The sequence below is a fragment of the Rhinoderma darwinii genome, chromosome 5, assembly GCF_050947455.1.
Source record: "Rhinoderma darwinii isolate aRhiDar2 chromosome 5, aRhiDar2.hap1, whole genome shotgun sequence".
Taxonomy (NCBI): Eukaryota; Metazoa; Chordata; class Amphibia; order Anura; family Rhinodermatidae; genus Rhinoderma; species Rhinoderma darwinii.
Window position 1 is genome coordinate 330,493,851 of NC_134691.1, and position 15,535 is coordinate 330,509,385.

Here is a 15,535-nt window from a genome sequence, read left to right on the forward strand (position 1 = left end):
GCGGTCGGTGTTTCACGGATCCGTCATTAGCGGCCGTACGACGGCCAACGGAAGTGTGCACGAGGCCTAAATCTCATCTATTCTACATCATCAATGTAGCGTCCATGGCCGCGGGCCGTTGGGTTCACTCACCTCCCGACGCCCGCAGCCATGGATCCGTGAGCGCTGGTCCCCGTCTCCCTCCTAGGAGACTCCAGCGCTCACTTCCACTTCGTTCAGCTGTGTCCCTTTAAGGCCGGGCACGAGCGTGCGCGCGCAAGTAGGAAATCATCATCATCATCAACTGCCACGATTTCCTGGTCTATAAGAAGGCCCCTGGCCTTCTAATCCTTGCCTGAGCATTGTTAGTTTTCCCAGTCTGTCTTGCAAATGGTCCCTTAGTGTTTCCCGTTCCAATTGTTACCCGTGCCTTGTTTCCCGATCCTGTTTCCCGTGCTGTGCCTTAGTATCGAGTCCTGTGTCATCTGCCACGTCCAGAGGAATCCGCCACGTCCTGTGTCATCTGCCAGGTCCGGAGGAATACGCCACGTCCTGTGTCATCTGCCACGTCCGGAGGAATACGCCACGTCCTGTGTCATCTGCCACGTCCGGAGGAATCCGCCACGTCCTGTGTCTTCTGCCACGCCCGGAGGAGTCCGCCACGTCTGGCGCAACTTGCGGCTCCTCTATCATCCGCCACGTTTGGCGCCATCTGCTGCACCCATCTCATCTGTGCCAGAGCTGCGGCCACCATCTGGACTATTCAGGTACCATTGTGCGGGACATTGTATTTCTGGGGTGTCCTGTTGTTTGGCCAGCTGCCTCCCCGCTGCGGCGGTACGGCCTAGTGGGTCCACTAACCCGCTCTGTGACAATCAAAGCATTTACAAGCGTCCAGATAGAAAAAAATATTAGAACAGCAAATAAAGACCTTAAAAACTGTGAGGAACAAAAAGTTGTATAATAAATAAGCTTTATTTACATACAACTGGTAGATTTTTTTTCCAGCAGTTGTGCCGGGGGCTTATAAAGATGAAGACGTTAAACATACATAGGAAAACATGGACCTTCCATTATATTCTACATTTCTGTTTCCATGTAAATTGTGTTTATCTAACTGTCGATGTTGCCAAAGGAGAAGCATGTTCTAAATAGGTTAATATGAGCTTTGCATCTGCTTTGTGTCAGCAATCAGTTGTAATCTTTTGGGGAAAACAACATTACGTGTTCAATTCCTCTGCAGCGCCACCACAGGGGAAATTAAGTATTACACAGTTATTATTGAAATCAATAGAAAGTCAGTGTAAAACATAGATATTATGAGTCTTCCATGAGTGAGAGTTTTATATTTGTATTTGCTCTCCACTCTGGCTAAGAAATAAGGTCCTAAACACAGGGGACCCCCCCCCCCATCTATTAATTAAGAATTCGCCAATACGAAAATGGGCTTTGTAAACCCGACTTCCCCTATATGTTTACATTTCCACACATGTGAGCATTGTTATTTTGGTGGCTCCAGCTGTATGTTGGCCCACTGTATGCCCCCCCCCCTCAGTTTGACAACTGTAGAGCATGTTTACCCATTTCATAATGGGTCACCCAAGCCCAATGGGCCCTGGCTTCTGCCCAGGATGGCTTGGTGCTAACGCCAGCGATGCTTTCTATTTATGGTACCATAGGTTTTAGGCTCTGTTCACACCTGTATTGTGGCTTCCATTTATAATGGAAACCAGGACGCCATGCTGGATCCGTCGTATGAGCGATACCACCGGCGCCAGAGGGACCCAATTGACTTATTATAGGGTTTGTCGTGTTCCGTCATGTTGTCCCTTGATTTGACGTGAAAAATAGCGCTGCATGTATCAATATGTTTCCCGTCATATATGATGGAATAACGTAGCCTTACAAAAAATATTTTTAGGCCAAGCAGTTGCCCTTGTAACATGTTTCCATACCTGGTTTTGGATAAGGGGGAAATTCTCCCTTGTAGTACTCTCTTTCCAGCACGTGAACAAACAGGACCCCAGAAGAAGGATAGACGTTCCGATCGGAGTGAGCCTTGGACAGGATGGTGAACACTGGAAATCAGAGGATGCATTGAGGTCAGACTTGCAATTTCCCTACATGTTATAAGAAGACAATACATTGAAGACACGTTCGAGGAGGGAAGGTTAATATGTTACCATGGTAGATATTACACAGAATGTGAGATACGGCTTTTATTTATGAGCTCCATGAAGACATTGATAAGTACAACACATTTTTAGTCACCATCTTATTACCTCATATCAACTAATCGGATGTCATCTTTACATTGTAACCTGCGGTAGAACAAAAAAGCTACATTCTTATTGGTTGCCATGAGCTACTTTGCCCCTATGATAACTGTGAGCTGTCAGAGCGCAGGTGAAGGAAGGGTTGTCATAAGTACACAGAGATTGTCTTTATTTTTTCTTTGCAACCACCCTGTACCTTCAATCTATGATAACTTTGAACTAGAATGAGATACTTTTTAGCTCATATATTTTATTAAAAATTAATAAGATAGATAGATAGATTAGATAGATATAGAAAAAGATAAGATAGAATGAAATACTTAGCTAGAATGAGATAGATATGAGATGATAGACAGACAGACAGACAGACAGACAGACAGACAGACAGATAGATAGATAGATAGATAGATAGATAGATAGATAGATAGATAGATAGATAGATAGATAGATAGATAGATAGATAGTTTAAGTAAAGTTATGTAATTTCTAAAGATATTATTATTGAGATCCTTAAAAAAAACAAAAAAAACATTTTGAAGTATCCGCAATAAAGACTCCTAATAGTCCATAATTTTATGGTAAGTGGGGGTCCGACCTCTGGGATCCCTGCAGATCATGAGGATGAGGTTACCAAAGCGCTAATTTAGCACTCCGCACCTTTACTGTTTTTCCCTGCACAGTGATGCCCCGGTCACCCGCTGTGCAGGGAACTGCAGCACGGGACCCATTCAAGTGACAGTCACAGCATGGTGGTCGTGAGCGCTGCTGTGCAGGGAAAACTTAAAAGAGGACCCAACACTAATAAGCACTGCTGCCCCTTCACTCTCAGGAATGTGGGGGTCCCATAGGACAGACGACCAATGATCATAAAGTGATGGCATATCCTAGTGACAGACCGTCACTTTATAAGAGGGAATAACCCTTTTAATAACCCTACAGTACTACTTTCATATCACAGCATCAGTAGACAAATTGGTCATTTAGGATCCTGAGAAATATGGGAGCTGTAGGAGCTGGTGGCCATATTGATTGTCACCCAGCTTTTCCAGACTGCTGAATGGAATATGTGCAGATCATTTTTTAGAGGTTTATAGAATCTGGGTGAAAGTCCTGCATGAGCTCTATATGTCTAATATATATATATTTCATCTCTTGTCCTTGTTCTTGCACTCCTCCCATTCTGCCCTGGGTGATTTTAATTAGTTTAATGCTGGTTCCTACCATCTCCAGATTATATATGTAGGCTTAGTCCCAGTTCTGGGTGCATGTGCAGCGTACATTCCCACCTCATAGAGGTCTCCTTGTCGTGGCAGGTGGGCTCACACAATTTGATCAAAATGTGCGCTAAGAACCTCCCTATTGTAAGTAGATTTAGCAGTAATACATATTTATTTATATTTAGTAGCTCAGGTGGCATTAGTGTTCGCAGTGTGCGGTCACCATTTTTTGTGTGCTCTGTGTATATATATATATTTCATCTCTTGTCCTTGAGTTTGAGAACAAGTTGTTTTTTTTCTTTATTTACCGCCGACCGTCCTTGATCTCTTATAGCCGTGAACTTCTAACAGTCACTCTGAATTGTACATTCACGAATCACGAGTCTGTGTCACAAGTCTGTAGAGTATCAGGAAAGTTAAAATGAAGAAAAAATTGTTGCCCATGGAAACCAACCTTATTTAGGACTCCCCGGTGGCATTAAGTTGCCCAAAAGTTGGGGTAAAACCATGGAATAACTGCAACTGATGTGTGAGCTCAACATTGTGTGACAATCACAAGAATTTGTGACCATTGCACAACATTCCCCACATAGGAAAACATTGGGGTCTCAAGTGAGTTGCAATAATGGCACGATTTTAACTGGACTCACGGGCGACTGAATGTTGACATAAGGCTGCGTTCACATCTGCGTCAGGGCTGCATTCTGACGTTCCGTCTAAATTTTCTGTCGGAACGGAGCCCTGACTGACACAAACCGAAACCAGAGGTTTCCGTTTCCATCACCATTGATTTCAATGGTGATGGATCTGGTGCCAATGATTTCCATTTGTCTCTGTTGTGCAAGGCTTCCATCGTTTTGACGGAATCAATAGCGTAATCAACACTGATTTCCATATGTGTCAGTCAGGGCTCCGTTCCGACGGTACATCGGAACAGATCCCTGACGCAGATGTGAACGCAGCCTTAAGCCCTAAAATTATTCTGCAAATAATAAAAGAGAAAATTAATGCAAGAATGTGATTTGTTTTTGTGCGTTTTGGCCAAAGCAATTCACTACACCGACAACACAGTGCCCCTGTGCAAGAACAATACATGGGACCCCAATTGTTCAACTGCCAATTTGATGACAGTGGGGTGATAACCATAAACCAATCCTTCATGGCTCTGCAGACATTTCTGACTTTGTGCCAATCTCCCAGTAATTGTGAGACATAGATGGGAATGAGCACTCTCTTACTTGTGAATGGAGAGAGCTGTTAATATGCGCGGCCACTTCTCCATTCATGGTCCACTTGGATGCCGTGAGGCGGAGGGGAGGGAGTGGCTGATATGCAATAAATGTCTAAGATGAGACTACCCTTTTATAGCTAGATGCAACTTTTTTTTTATTTGCTGGGCCCACTTTTCCCAACACTTTTACAAAGTGACGTGCATGGGGCAAATGGCACTAAATTCTGGCACAAATGGAGATAAGACAGATAAGATATTTTGGAGTAAATTGTGCTAAAAAAAAAGGAACATACATTGATAAATGTGGGTCATTGCATTACTTATCCTGTACCGATCCTGAGTTACATCCTGTATTATACTCCAGAGCTGCACTCACTATTCTGTTGGTGGAGTCACTGTGTACATACACTACATTACTTATCCTGTACCGATCCTGAGTTACATCCTGTATTATACTCCAGAGCTGCACTCACTATTCTGCTGGTGGAGTCACTGTGTACATACATTACATTACTTATCCTGTACTGATCCTGAGTTACATCCTGTATTATACTCCAGAGCTGCACTCACTATTCTGCTGGTGGAGTCACTGTGTACATACATTACATTACTTATCCTGTACTGATCCTGAGTTACATCCTGTATTACACTCCAGAGCTGTACTCACTATTCTGCTGGTGGAGTCACTGTGTACAGACATTACATTACTTATCCTGTACTGATCCTGAGTTACATCCTGTATTATACTCCAGAGCTGCACTCACTATTCTGCTGGTGGAGTCACTGTGTACATACATTACATTACTTATCCTGTACTGATCCTGAGTTACATCCTGTATTATACTCCAGAGCTGTACTCACTATTCTGCTGGTGGAGTCACTGTGTACATACATTACATTACTTATCCTGTACTGATCCTGAGTTACATCCTGTATTATACTACGGAGCTGCACTCATTATTCTGCTTGTAGAGTCACTGTGTACATACATTATTAAATGTTGATTCGGTTAATACCCCTTTAAAGTATGTATAACATGTCATTTAGTGAGAGACTAGACATGGACCGCACATCCACTATATACTTGATCTATCACGGCTAGGCAAAATTTATAAAATGAACATGAGGTTCTTTGTTAACATTTTGATCAAATTGTATACAAACCCTCTTGCCACTTCACGGCGACCTCTTTAACCCCTTAACGCCGAAGGACGGATATATCCGTCCTCAGCAGCTGCTAGTTCGCGCAGGAGGACGGATATATCCGTCCTGTGATCGCGCGGGTACTGACAGTTTACCCACGCGATCAGCGGCAGGAGCACGGCTGTTATACTCAGCCTGGCTCCTGCTGCAACTGCCGGAATTGAAGCACGCGCCGATTCCGGCAGTTTAACCCATTAAATGCCGCTGTCAACAGTGACAGCGGCATTTAATGTGTTTGACAGAAGGGGGAACTCCCTCTGTCTCCCGATCGGCGCCCCCGCAAACAAATCGCGGGTCGCCGTCGGGTTTCCATGACAGCCGGGGGTCTAACAAAGACCCCCAAGTCTGTCTTCAGCATCTGCCTGTTAGGCGATGCCAGAGGCATGACCTAACAGGTTGCCTGTCAGTTTTACACTGACAGGCAATAATGCTTTGGTATACGAAGTATACCAAAGCATTATATATGCGATCTGCACATCGCATAGTGAAGTCCCCTGGTGGGACTAAAAAAAAAAAAGTAAAACCGTTAAATAAAGTTTGTGAAAAAAAAAATAAAAAAAATTACAGTCAAAGTCAAATAAAACTACTTTTTTGCCCCAAAAAGTGGTTTTATTTAATAAAACGGTCAAAACAAATCACACATACACATATATGGTATCCCCGCGATCATAACAACTTGACCAATAAAATGAACACATTAATTAAACCGCCGGATGAACGGCGTCCAAAGAAAACGCAAAAAACAACGGCAAAATTCTCTCTTTTCTCCCATTCCCCCCATAAAAAATAAAATAAAAGTTCATCTATAAGTCCTATGTACCCCAAAATAGTACTAATGAAAACTACACATTGTCCCGCAAAAATCAAGCCCACGTACGGCCACATCGACGGAAAAATAAAAAAATGACGGCTCTTGGAACGCGGCGATGCAAAAACAAGTAATTTTTTTCTAAAAGGCTTTTTATTGTGCAAACGTAGAAAAAACATATAAAACCTTTACACATTTGGTATCCCTGTAATCGTGCCGACCCATAGAATAAAGTTAACATGTTATTTACGCTGCATAGTAAACGGCGTAAATTTATAACGTGAAAATTAATGCTGGAATAGCTGCTTATTTTCAATTCTCTCCTAAAATAAAGTTAATAAAAGTTAATCAATATGTTATAAGCATCTAAAAATGGTACAATTACAAAATACAACTCGTCCCGGAAAAAACAAGCCCTTATACGGCGATGTCGACGGAATAAAAAAAGAGTTACGACTCTTGGAATGCGACCGTGGAAAAACAAAAAATAATCCTTGGTCATTAACGTGCAAAATGGCCCGGTCATTAAGGGGTTAAAGTGGATCCCTACTCTATACCTATATACTATATACTTGCTATCAGCACTCCACACATTTGGCCCAGCTGATTTTAATTTAGGAATGACCTCATAAGTGTTTCTGCTCCTACTTGTGCTCTCAGTTGTCCACTGGGGGCGCATGGTAAGGTGAGCTTATTCCATCTGGTCATATGTTGTGCTACTGTGGGGTGGTGTCTGTTGCTGTGGTGCTGCACTTGTGGGGGGGATGTGGCCCAGAGCCAAGGAGGCTTGGCACGGTTTGATGGCATGGGTGCTTTTGGGCATCTGGGTTGCTCCCTCTGCAGGAGCGTTGCTGCAGTGACAGTGACGGCCATGCGGTGCTGCAACCGATAGAGTAGGGACCCACTTTAAAGAGGTCGCCGTGAAGTGGCAAGTGGGCTTATACAGTTTGATCAAAATGTTAACAAAGAACCTCATGTTCATTTAATAAATTTTGCCTAGCGGCGATAGATCAAAGTATATAGTGGATTTGCGGTCCATGTCTAGTCTCTCACTAAATGACATGTATAACATGTTAGTAAGCATTTTCGGGGCTGGATTTCCTTAGTTTATACTGTAAGGGTATGTGCACACACACTAATTACGTCCGTAATTGACGGACGTATTTCGGCCGCAAGTACCGGACCGAACACAGTGCAGGGAGCCGGGCTCCTAGCATCATACTTATGTACGATGCTAGGAGTCCCTGCCTCTCTGCAGGACAACTGTCCCGTACTGTAATCATGTTTTCAGTACCGGACAGTTGTCCTGCAGCGAGGCAGGGACTCCTAGCATCGTACATAACTATGATGCTAGGAGCCCGGCTCCCTGCACTGTGTTCGGTCCGGTACTTGCGGCCGAAATACGTCCGTCAATTACGGACGTAATTAGTGTGTGTGCACATACCCTTAATTTGGTTTTAATGTGTTCCTTGTTATGTTGTATCTGGGCTCGGAGCTCTGTTCTTCTATTATGGAACTCTGGTGCCCTGTTCCACCATAACATGATATTTCTTGACATGGCCTAAGAAATGCCCTTTATCTCATAGGCGGGCGCACAAAAGCCTTATTGTTCATTCTTTTCACAATATGTTCCATCTAAATTCAGTTACTCGGTACTTCTGCTTGTCTGTAAAGATCTACGTTGTGGCTGTGATTGTACAGAAACACAAGAACCGCTCTAATAAGCTGTTTACTAGTCTCCCTTGTACAACCCGTATTTTTAGGGCTATAGCCGGCCATACACATTATATATTTTTTATGGATTCCATTCTTTCTGATTTTAAAGAGATCTTCCAACAGTCAAATAAGTATGGGAACAGCTCGATTGTTGGGGACAATAAGAGTTGGACTGTTTGCATTTTAACCAATCCAGGGCTCCCATTTTGTAGGGGGGCCCCCAAAGCCTGGACCCTCAGGAGTACATTCCACTCCTATGTCCAGAAGTTGGGCAGAACACACATCTATACTGGATGCTCATTCCCGATAATAAATTAAAACTACCCTACCAGTATTATGTGGGAACTATATGGCGGTATTATGTGGGCTCTTATTTATTTGGATACTGCATATTATTTGGGCGCTATATGGTGGTATTATGGGTCTTCTATAACAAGATTATTATGGCACTATAAGGCAGTATTATGTGGGCTGTATATGCAGTATTACGTGGATTTTGTATAGGAGTATTATTTAGGCACTGTATGGCAGTATTATTTGGTCACTGACCATCCTTGATCCCATCCATCCCTTATTGTCCCCCTTAAAATAAGTGGTGCAAGAGGAAATAAGTAACATTTGGTTGTGGTGGGGTAAGATAAACCAACATAGTAGATAAGTAGACAACGTTTGGTCAGTTCTGGGGCAAGATGTATAAGTTACAAACATTTTACAGGTTATTTACCGTACCGCATAATCTACTAGATTAATACAGATTATAAAACACATTTTAAGGGACGGGGGGGGGGGGGGGGGGTTTATTAATTCCAAGTGTGTTACAATGTGTGGCCTGAACTCACCATTGGTCTTCTCAGCAAGATTTAGTCTGCTGATTACACGAGGGTTCAACCGTTTAACCATCCCGTAAACGGAGTCATTTTTGCCATCGGCACAGCATAGAAATAAAGCTTCACAGAACAAAATAAAACAACATGAGATTCATGGAGATTTTTTTTAGAAATTCAATTTTCCAATATGGTGCCAAAATAGAACTAGCCAGAATTTAAGAAGACAATCAGTGGTTCTTACTCTGGCGAACCCGGTCAGTCCATATATTAAATGGACCGCCATCTAATACTTCTAGTAGTGGCCGCTTCAGGGGAAAAGAGCAGTCGACGTCAACTTGCCCCCAAATGAGATCCTGTAGTATGTGTAAGTAACGTGTGTATTGATGATACCGTTGCTGTCCTCTTCATGTTCCGAGTGAAACTACAGCCTCTGCGCCCCCAATAGTTATATCATTGTCTACTAGACCTTCATTGGGCCCCATTCAAAGCCAGGATGTAATATACAAAAACATAGATATGCACATTTAGGTAGGTTTGGGGCAATCGGCCATTTCAGAATGCTGGTTGCATCATCTATACTGCTACATGACATCACAGTTTGTGGATGGAGTCTCTTAAAGTGGTCATTCACATTGGATGAAAGTTGGCCGAACCCAATGATTTTGGCGAGATCTGCCGGCCATTTAATGTGTATGGGGGTGTCCCCTCTGACGGAAGATGTCGGGGGAACGAAGGATCGGACATGTTGGATTTATACATGTCCTATCATTTGTTGCCAAAGAGATATGCCGCTACCAGAGGTTTTAGCCGTGGGTTATTCCCATCTCCCCATTGGAAAGAAATGCATGCTTAGCCGAGCCGAGTGTGCATGTGTATGGGAGGATCGGGGGGGGAATAGCTGTCGGCTGAACGAGCTCTCGGCCAACATTTATCTAAAGTGTACGGCCAGCCTTATTCTTCAGAGGATTTACAGGACAGTTGGCGAGATTTCAGACTGTAGCTGTAGCTTACAAAACACTGTGTGACATAAATAAATTGCCTAATGAAAAAAGTAGGTGTCCTAGGCAGGGACGAAAGTAGAATTCATAGGGCCCCATAGCAAAATGAGCGCCATATATCAGAGAACCCATATAGTATTACTGAGTGGGCCCCACTCGACCTCTGGGCCCATAGCCCAGCAACAAAAATAGTGGTTCCCCCAGCAAGGGCATAAGTACCATGGAGGCAGACTATGCGGCTGTTATGGGGTCTTGCTACAGGGTAGAGAGAACCTATGTAGGACTCCCCTCTCCAGAGGAGCAAGATTGTAGCACAGAAATGGGTACGGAATTGGCCCAATGGGGAAAAGGAAATTGTGGGAGAAACAATACCAGGCCATTCCGCCTTAGGTGGAAAAACTCAGCACTATAATGGAGGGTCATTTTTGATATAGGGATCAGGAATAGGAAGATACGTGTGACAATGAAGAGTAGGGTCTACTATAAAATAATAATGCCAAGAGGCTGGAACAGGGTGTAACTTTCTTTGCTTAAGTCCAGACGTATTAGACTTTTTCTGATGCAGATTTTGTATGACTTGCATTCTGATCATGGATGATCATTCCGCAGATTTTAAAATCTGTAACATGCTCTGATTTCCGCGCAGATTTTGTTCAATATGTGTGGATGGGGTTTTGAAAATCCCATCCGAAATAATTATACTATAAATAGCTGCAGATATGTGGCACAGAATCTGCAGCAATTCCGCAATACACATTATTTAGATTCTGTTACTCTGCAATGATCATGGGCTCCTTGCAGGGGAGGAAAGTTTAGGATCTGTGTACGATCACGTCCGAATCTCATCCTGGAAGTGTCCAGCAAGTTCTTGGGATGGTGGGAATCAGATTTCAGCCATCTGGGCCACCTTTATGGTATACGGAGAGATGGTCATCAATAATGTCTAAAACTCACCTGCTTTTTCAAATTAAAGGGGCTCTCTGGTTTTATATGGGGGAGGGAGGGATGTTTTGGAGGTAAGGCTGGGTTCACACGAGCACATTAACGTCCGTAATGGACGGACGTATTTCGGCCGGAAGTCCCGGACCGAATTCAGTGCAGGGAGCCGGGCTCCTAGCACCATAGTTATGTACGATGCTAGGAGTCCCTGCCTCTCTGCAGGACAACTGTCCCGTACTGTAATCATGTTTTCAGTACGGGACAGTAGTTCCACGGAGAGGCAGGGACTCCTAGCGTCGTACATAACTATGATGCTAGGAGCCCGGCTCCCTGCACTGAATTCGGTCCGGGATGTTACGGATGTTAATGTGCTCGTGTGAACCCAGCCTATCTGTATTCCAGTTGAATTTTCTATCATAAAGGAAACATATGGCAATATTCAGAAGTGAAGAAAGATTTATTTTGACTTAGATTTTGTTACCACTACAAAAATGAATTAAAATTAGATGGTGTGTGTGTGTGTGGGGGGGGGGGGGGGTGTTTATGGGGACATTACCAAGTCAGGAGAGTCAGACAGGCTGCCAAAAATTCCTCTCTCGGGCGCAGTCAGTTTTTATACATTTTTGGACTTTTATAGTGCAATAAACAATGGAGGGTTTATTATTACTCTGATCGCTCGTCCCCATGCATTTGCATTATGTTGGCAGCATATTTTCACATGGAGATGTGCTGCCAATTAGCTCCTTTTTTTTTTGCCGCACATACAGCGTTTTCGCAAGAGAAATTGACTTGTTAAAGATTGAGAATCCGCACCGCAGGTCAGTTTTCACATGTCTTTTCTGCAAATTTTTTTGACTTCGCCTTAGGCCTCATGCACATGACCGTGAATTTGCAGCCTTATACTATCCTCAATTGCAGATAGTATAGAACACATTATATCCTTTTGGCCAGGCACACGACCGTGGTTTCCATGGTCCGTGCATTCCCTGGAGCCTGCACCGCAAAAACATATGACGTGTCATTTTACGGATCGCAATTGCGGTCCAGGCTCATTGAAGTCAATGCACATCGTATGTGCGCACAGTCCGTGATTGCAGACGGCCCGCAGGTTACACTCTGCAACCGGTCCGTGCTGTAATAACGGACCGTACACACGACTATGATCATGTGCACGAGGCCTTAATCTCCCCTAATGTTTAAAACACACATAGTTGTAATGCATTATCTAGCTCAGTGGTCTGCCCCCTATGGCCCTCCAGCTGCTATAAGACTACAACTTCCAGCAAGTCCTGATAGCCCCAACCACTGGTGGTGTAGACGCTCCATGTGATGCTTCTAGGGAAGGATACACCTGTAATATAGCATGCGATGGAACATGCCACATTTTTTTTTCTCACGGATTCATTTGAAATCTAAGGGGGAAAACTCTTTATGCCCCGTATAAAATCAGGGGCACACAGACATACAGAATGAGGTCATGGGCACCGTCAGGGCCGGTCTTCGGGGTGTGCGACCTGTGCCACTGCACAGGGCGCATCACTCCAGCAGGCAGAAGGGGGTGCTGCGCTAGCTCCCTTCCCCTGCTTGTTTCAGAATCGCCAAGGCTCAGCGACTCAGCAGCTGCCTTTCCTCCCAGGCGCTTCTTCACTCAGTGGAGTCGCTACCGCTGTAGCAGCCATAGTGGCTGCTAGCGGCGACACCGGGCATCACCACTATAGCAGAGCAGGGAGGTATCTTCCTGCTCTGCCATCTACTAGCGCCACTGTAGCTCCCTGAAGTAGCGGAATCCCCGTGTGGCCGGGGATTCCGCTTCTGGAGCGCTCCGCTTAATGTCTCTGCCCATATATAGACAGTGACATAAGGGGCAACTCCTGAAGCGGAATCCCCGGCCACAGCGTTGCCGACTCTGTGACCGGGGATTCCACTCCAGGAGAAGCCCTTGACGTCACTGTCCGTAAATGAAAACAGATGACAGGGGCTTTTCCTGGAGTGGAATCCCCTGTCACAACGTTGGAAACGCTGTGGACGGGGATTCTGCTTCAGGAATTGCCCCTGATGTGTATGGACAGAGACATCAAGCAGAGCGTTCCAGGAGCAGAATCCCCGGCCACGGGGATTCTGCTCCTCCAGGGAGCTACAGTGGTACTATCTACAGGAAGGGAAGGGGCTATCTACAAGGGGGCTGTGGGCTGTGTGGAACTACCTACAAGTAGGCTGTATTGCACTACCTACCCGGGGGCTGTATTGCACTACCTACCCGGGGGCTGTATGGCACTACCTACAAGGGGGCTGTGTGGCACTACCTACCAGGGGGCTGTGTGGCACTAACTACCAGGGGGCTGTGTGGCACTACCTACAGATGGCTGTGTGGCACTACCTACAAGGGGCTGTGTGGCCCTACCTACAAGGGGCTGTATGGAACTACATACAAGGGGGCTGTGTGGCGCTATCTACAAGGGGCTGTGTGGCACTACTTACAAGGGGCTGTGTGGCACTACCTACAGTTGGCTGTGTGGCAATATCTACCGGGGACTGTGTGGCACTACCTACAAGGGAGCTGTTTGGCACTACCTACAGAGGGAATCTGTGAGTGGCGGGCTGATGGAAATTTTACTGTGAGTAGGGGGCTGATGGTCATTTTGCTGTGAATGGGGGACTGATGGTCATTTTACTGTTGGGGGGCTGATGGTCTTCAAGTGGTTTCCACCTCTGAGCTCCAATTGAAATTAATAGGAGGCAGAAAATACCTGCGGTCCTCGTTTGGAGCTTTTTTGCCTGCATCTTTTGGATTCGCTTCAATGGCTTAAAAAAAAACGCAAAGAAAAGGTCACACAACGCTGTCACTTCCTGAAAGAATTTTGAGGCAGATTATTTTTGCCTTACAAAAACACTGTGTGAACATACCCTACGAGTGTAGTGCTTGTTTTTAACCATTTTCTGTCTTTCTCAAAACAATTTTTGGTAGGGGTGCCCTGAGGAAATTTTATTTTTCCAGTGGGGCCTCGAGTCCAAAAAGGTTGGGTAACTCTGTACTAGGCTACAGGATCACACCGGCCCATGCAAGGATCCCATCGTGGAGCAGCTCAGTTCGTCGTGGGAAAGGGGCCTAGGTGAGTACAATTTTTTTTTTTTGGGGGCACTGTCTACAAGTGGGAGGTGGGGGATTATGTTACGATCTACAAGGAGGAGGTGGGGGATTATGGCACTGTCTACAGGGAGGCTGTGTGGGACAATCTACAAGGGGGCTGTAATGACGGGGTAGGGAGACAGACAGGTGAGCCCTAATCTACCCGCCACTCAGTCCCTGCCTACTTGCAACGGCCCATCCTAGGCGACGGCGTACAACTGGGCGACGGTCCCTACGCTCAATAAGTGCACGACAGACAAACAGACAAGGGTACACAGAAGCTAGGGAAATGGGGCAGTTGCCCACGGAAGCACCGTGAGCAACGAGAGTAGTGAACGAGCCGAGTCAAACCAGGAGTGTATGAGGTACAAAACGCAGAGCAGGAGAGTAGTCAGTAAGCCAGGGTCAAAATTAAGCAGAGGACAAATAGTTCAAGCAGCAGCAGCAGAGCCAGGAAACAGGCAGAATCACAGGCACTAGAGGAGCAGGAAGTGAAGGTATAAATAGACAGAGGGCGGGAGCTAGCTCCGTCTGGCCAGGCTGTGATAGGCTCTCCCACTCCTAAGCCTCCCAGCCTGACTGGTAGAAGATGGAGTCACTCTCTCAGACTTAGGCGCAGGTGCAGACTGATTACCCATGGGTGTCGACACAGAAGCTGTGTCTGGCAGATCCTTTACAGGGGCACTATCTACAATGGCGGGCTGTGTGTGGCAGCCATGGGAGGGGGGCATTATACTGTGTGGGGGCCACTAAGCGAACATTATACTGTGTAAGGGTACTACAGGGGGCAATATACTGTGTGTGGCACTTAGGGGGCATAATGCTGTGTGGGCACAATTAGAGGACAAAATACTGTGTCCTTGAAGGGGTTATAATATATTATATTATTAAATATTATTATTATACTGTATGGGGGGCACTAAAGGGAGATTATACTGTGTGGGGCACTATATAGGGCATTATACTTTTTTTATGGGGCATTTTTTTTTATGATGGGGTGTTGCACCGAAAGATCATTTTGCACGGGGCGCCATCTATCCTAAGGCCGGACCTGGGCACCGTAATATATGCTTATATCACGGATCTGCAATATGGCTGAGTAATTGGAAAATGTAATGTGATTCCTTACTGCAGGCAACATCACTGATTATATATTTTGTAATTTTAATAAATCTGTTGTACAGTTTGCACAATTAGATTTATTTTTTACACCA

The 15,535-nt window shown here is 45.0% G+C and overlaps 1 protein-coding gene across 6 annotated transcripts in view; it reads right to left on the reverse strand.

Annotated features, from left to right (window-relative positions):
* Window positions 1–15,535, reverse strand: part of SGCE (sarcoglycan epsilon) — a 71,340-nt gene that overhangs the window by 43,086 nt on the left and 12,719 nt on the right. For 5 of the 6 annotated variants that reach the window (XM_075827728.1, XM_075827726.1, XM_075827727.1 and 2 more), the window contains exon 2: window positions 1,935–2,057. In XM_075827728.1, the coding sequence (XP_075683843.1) occupies window positions 1,935–2,057 (123 nt within the window). Of the gene's footprint in view, window positions 1–1,934; window positions 2,058–5,867; window positions 5,954–15,535 lie in introns of those variants that run through there. The other variant, XM_075827731.1, reaches the window with a different exon arrangement.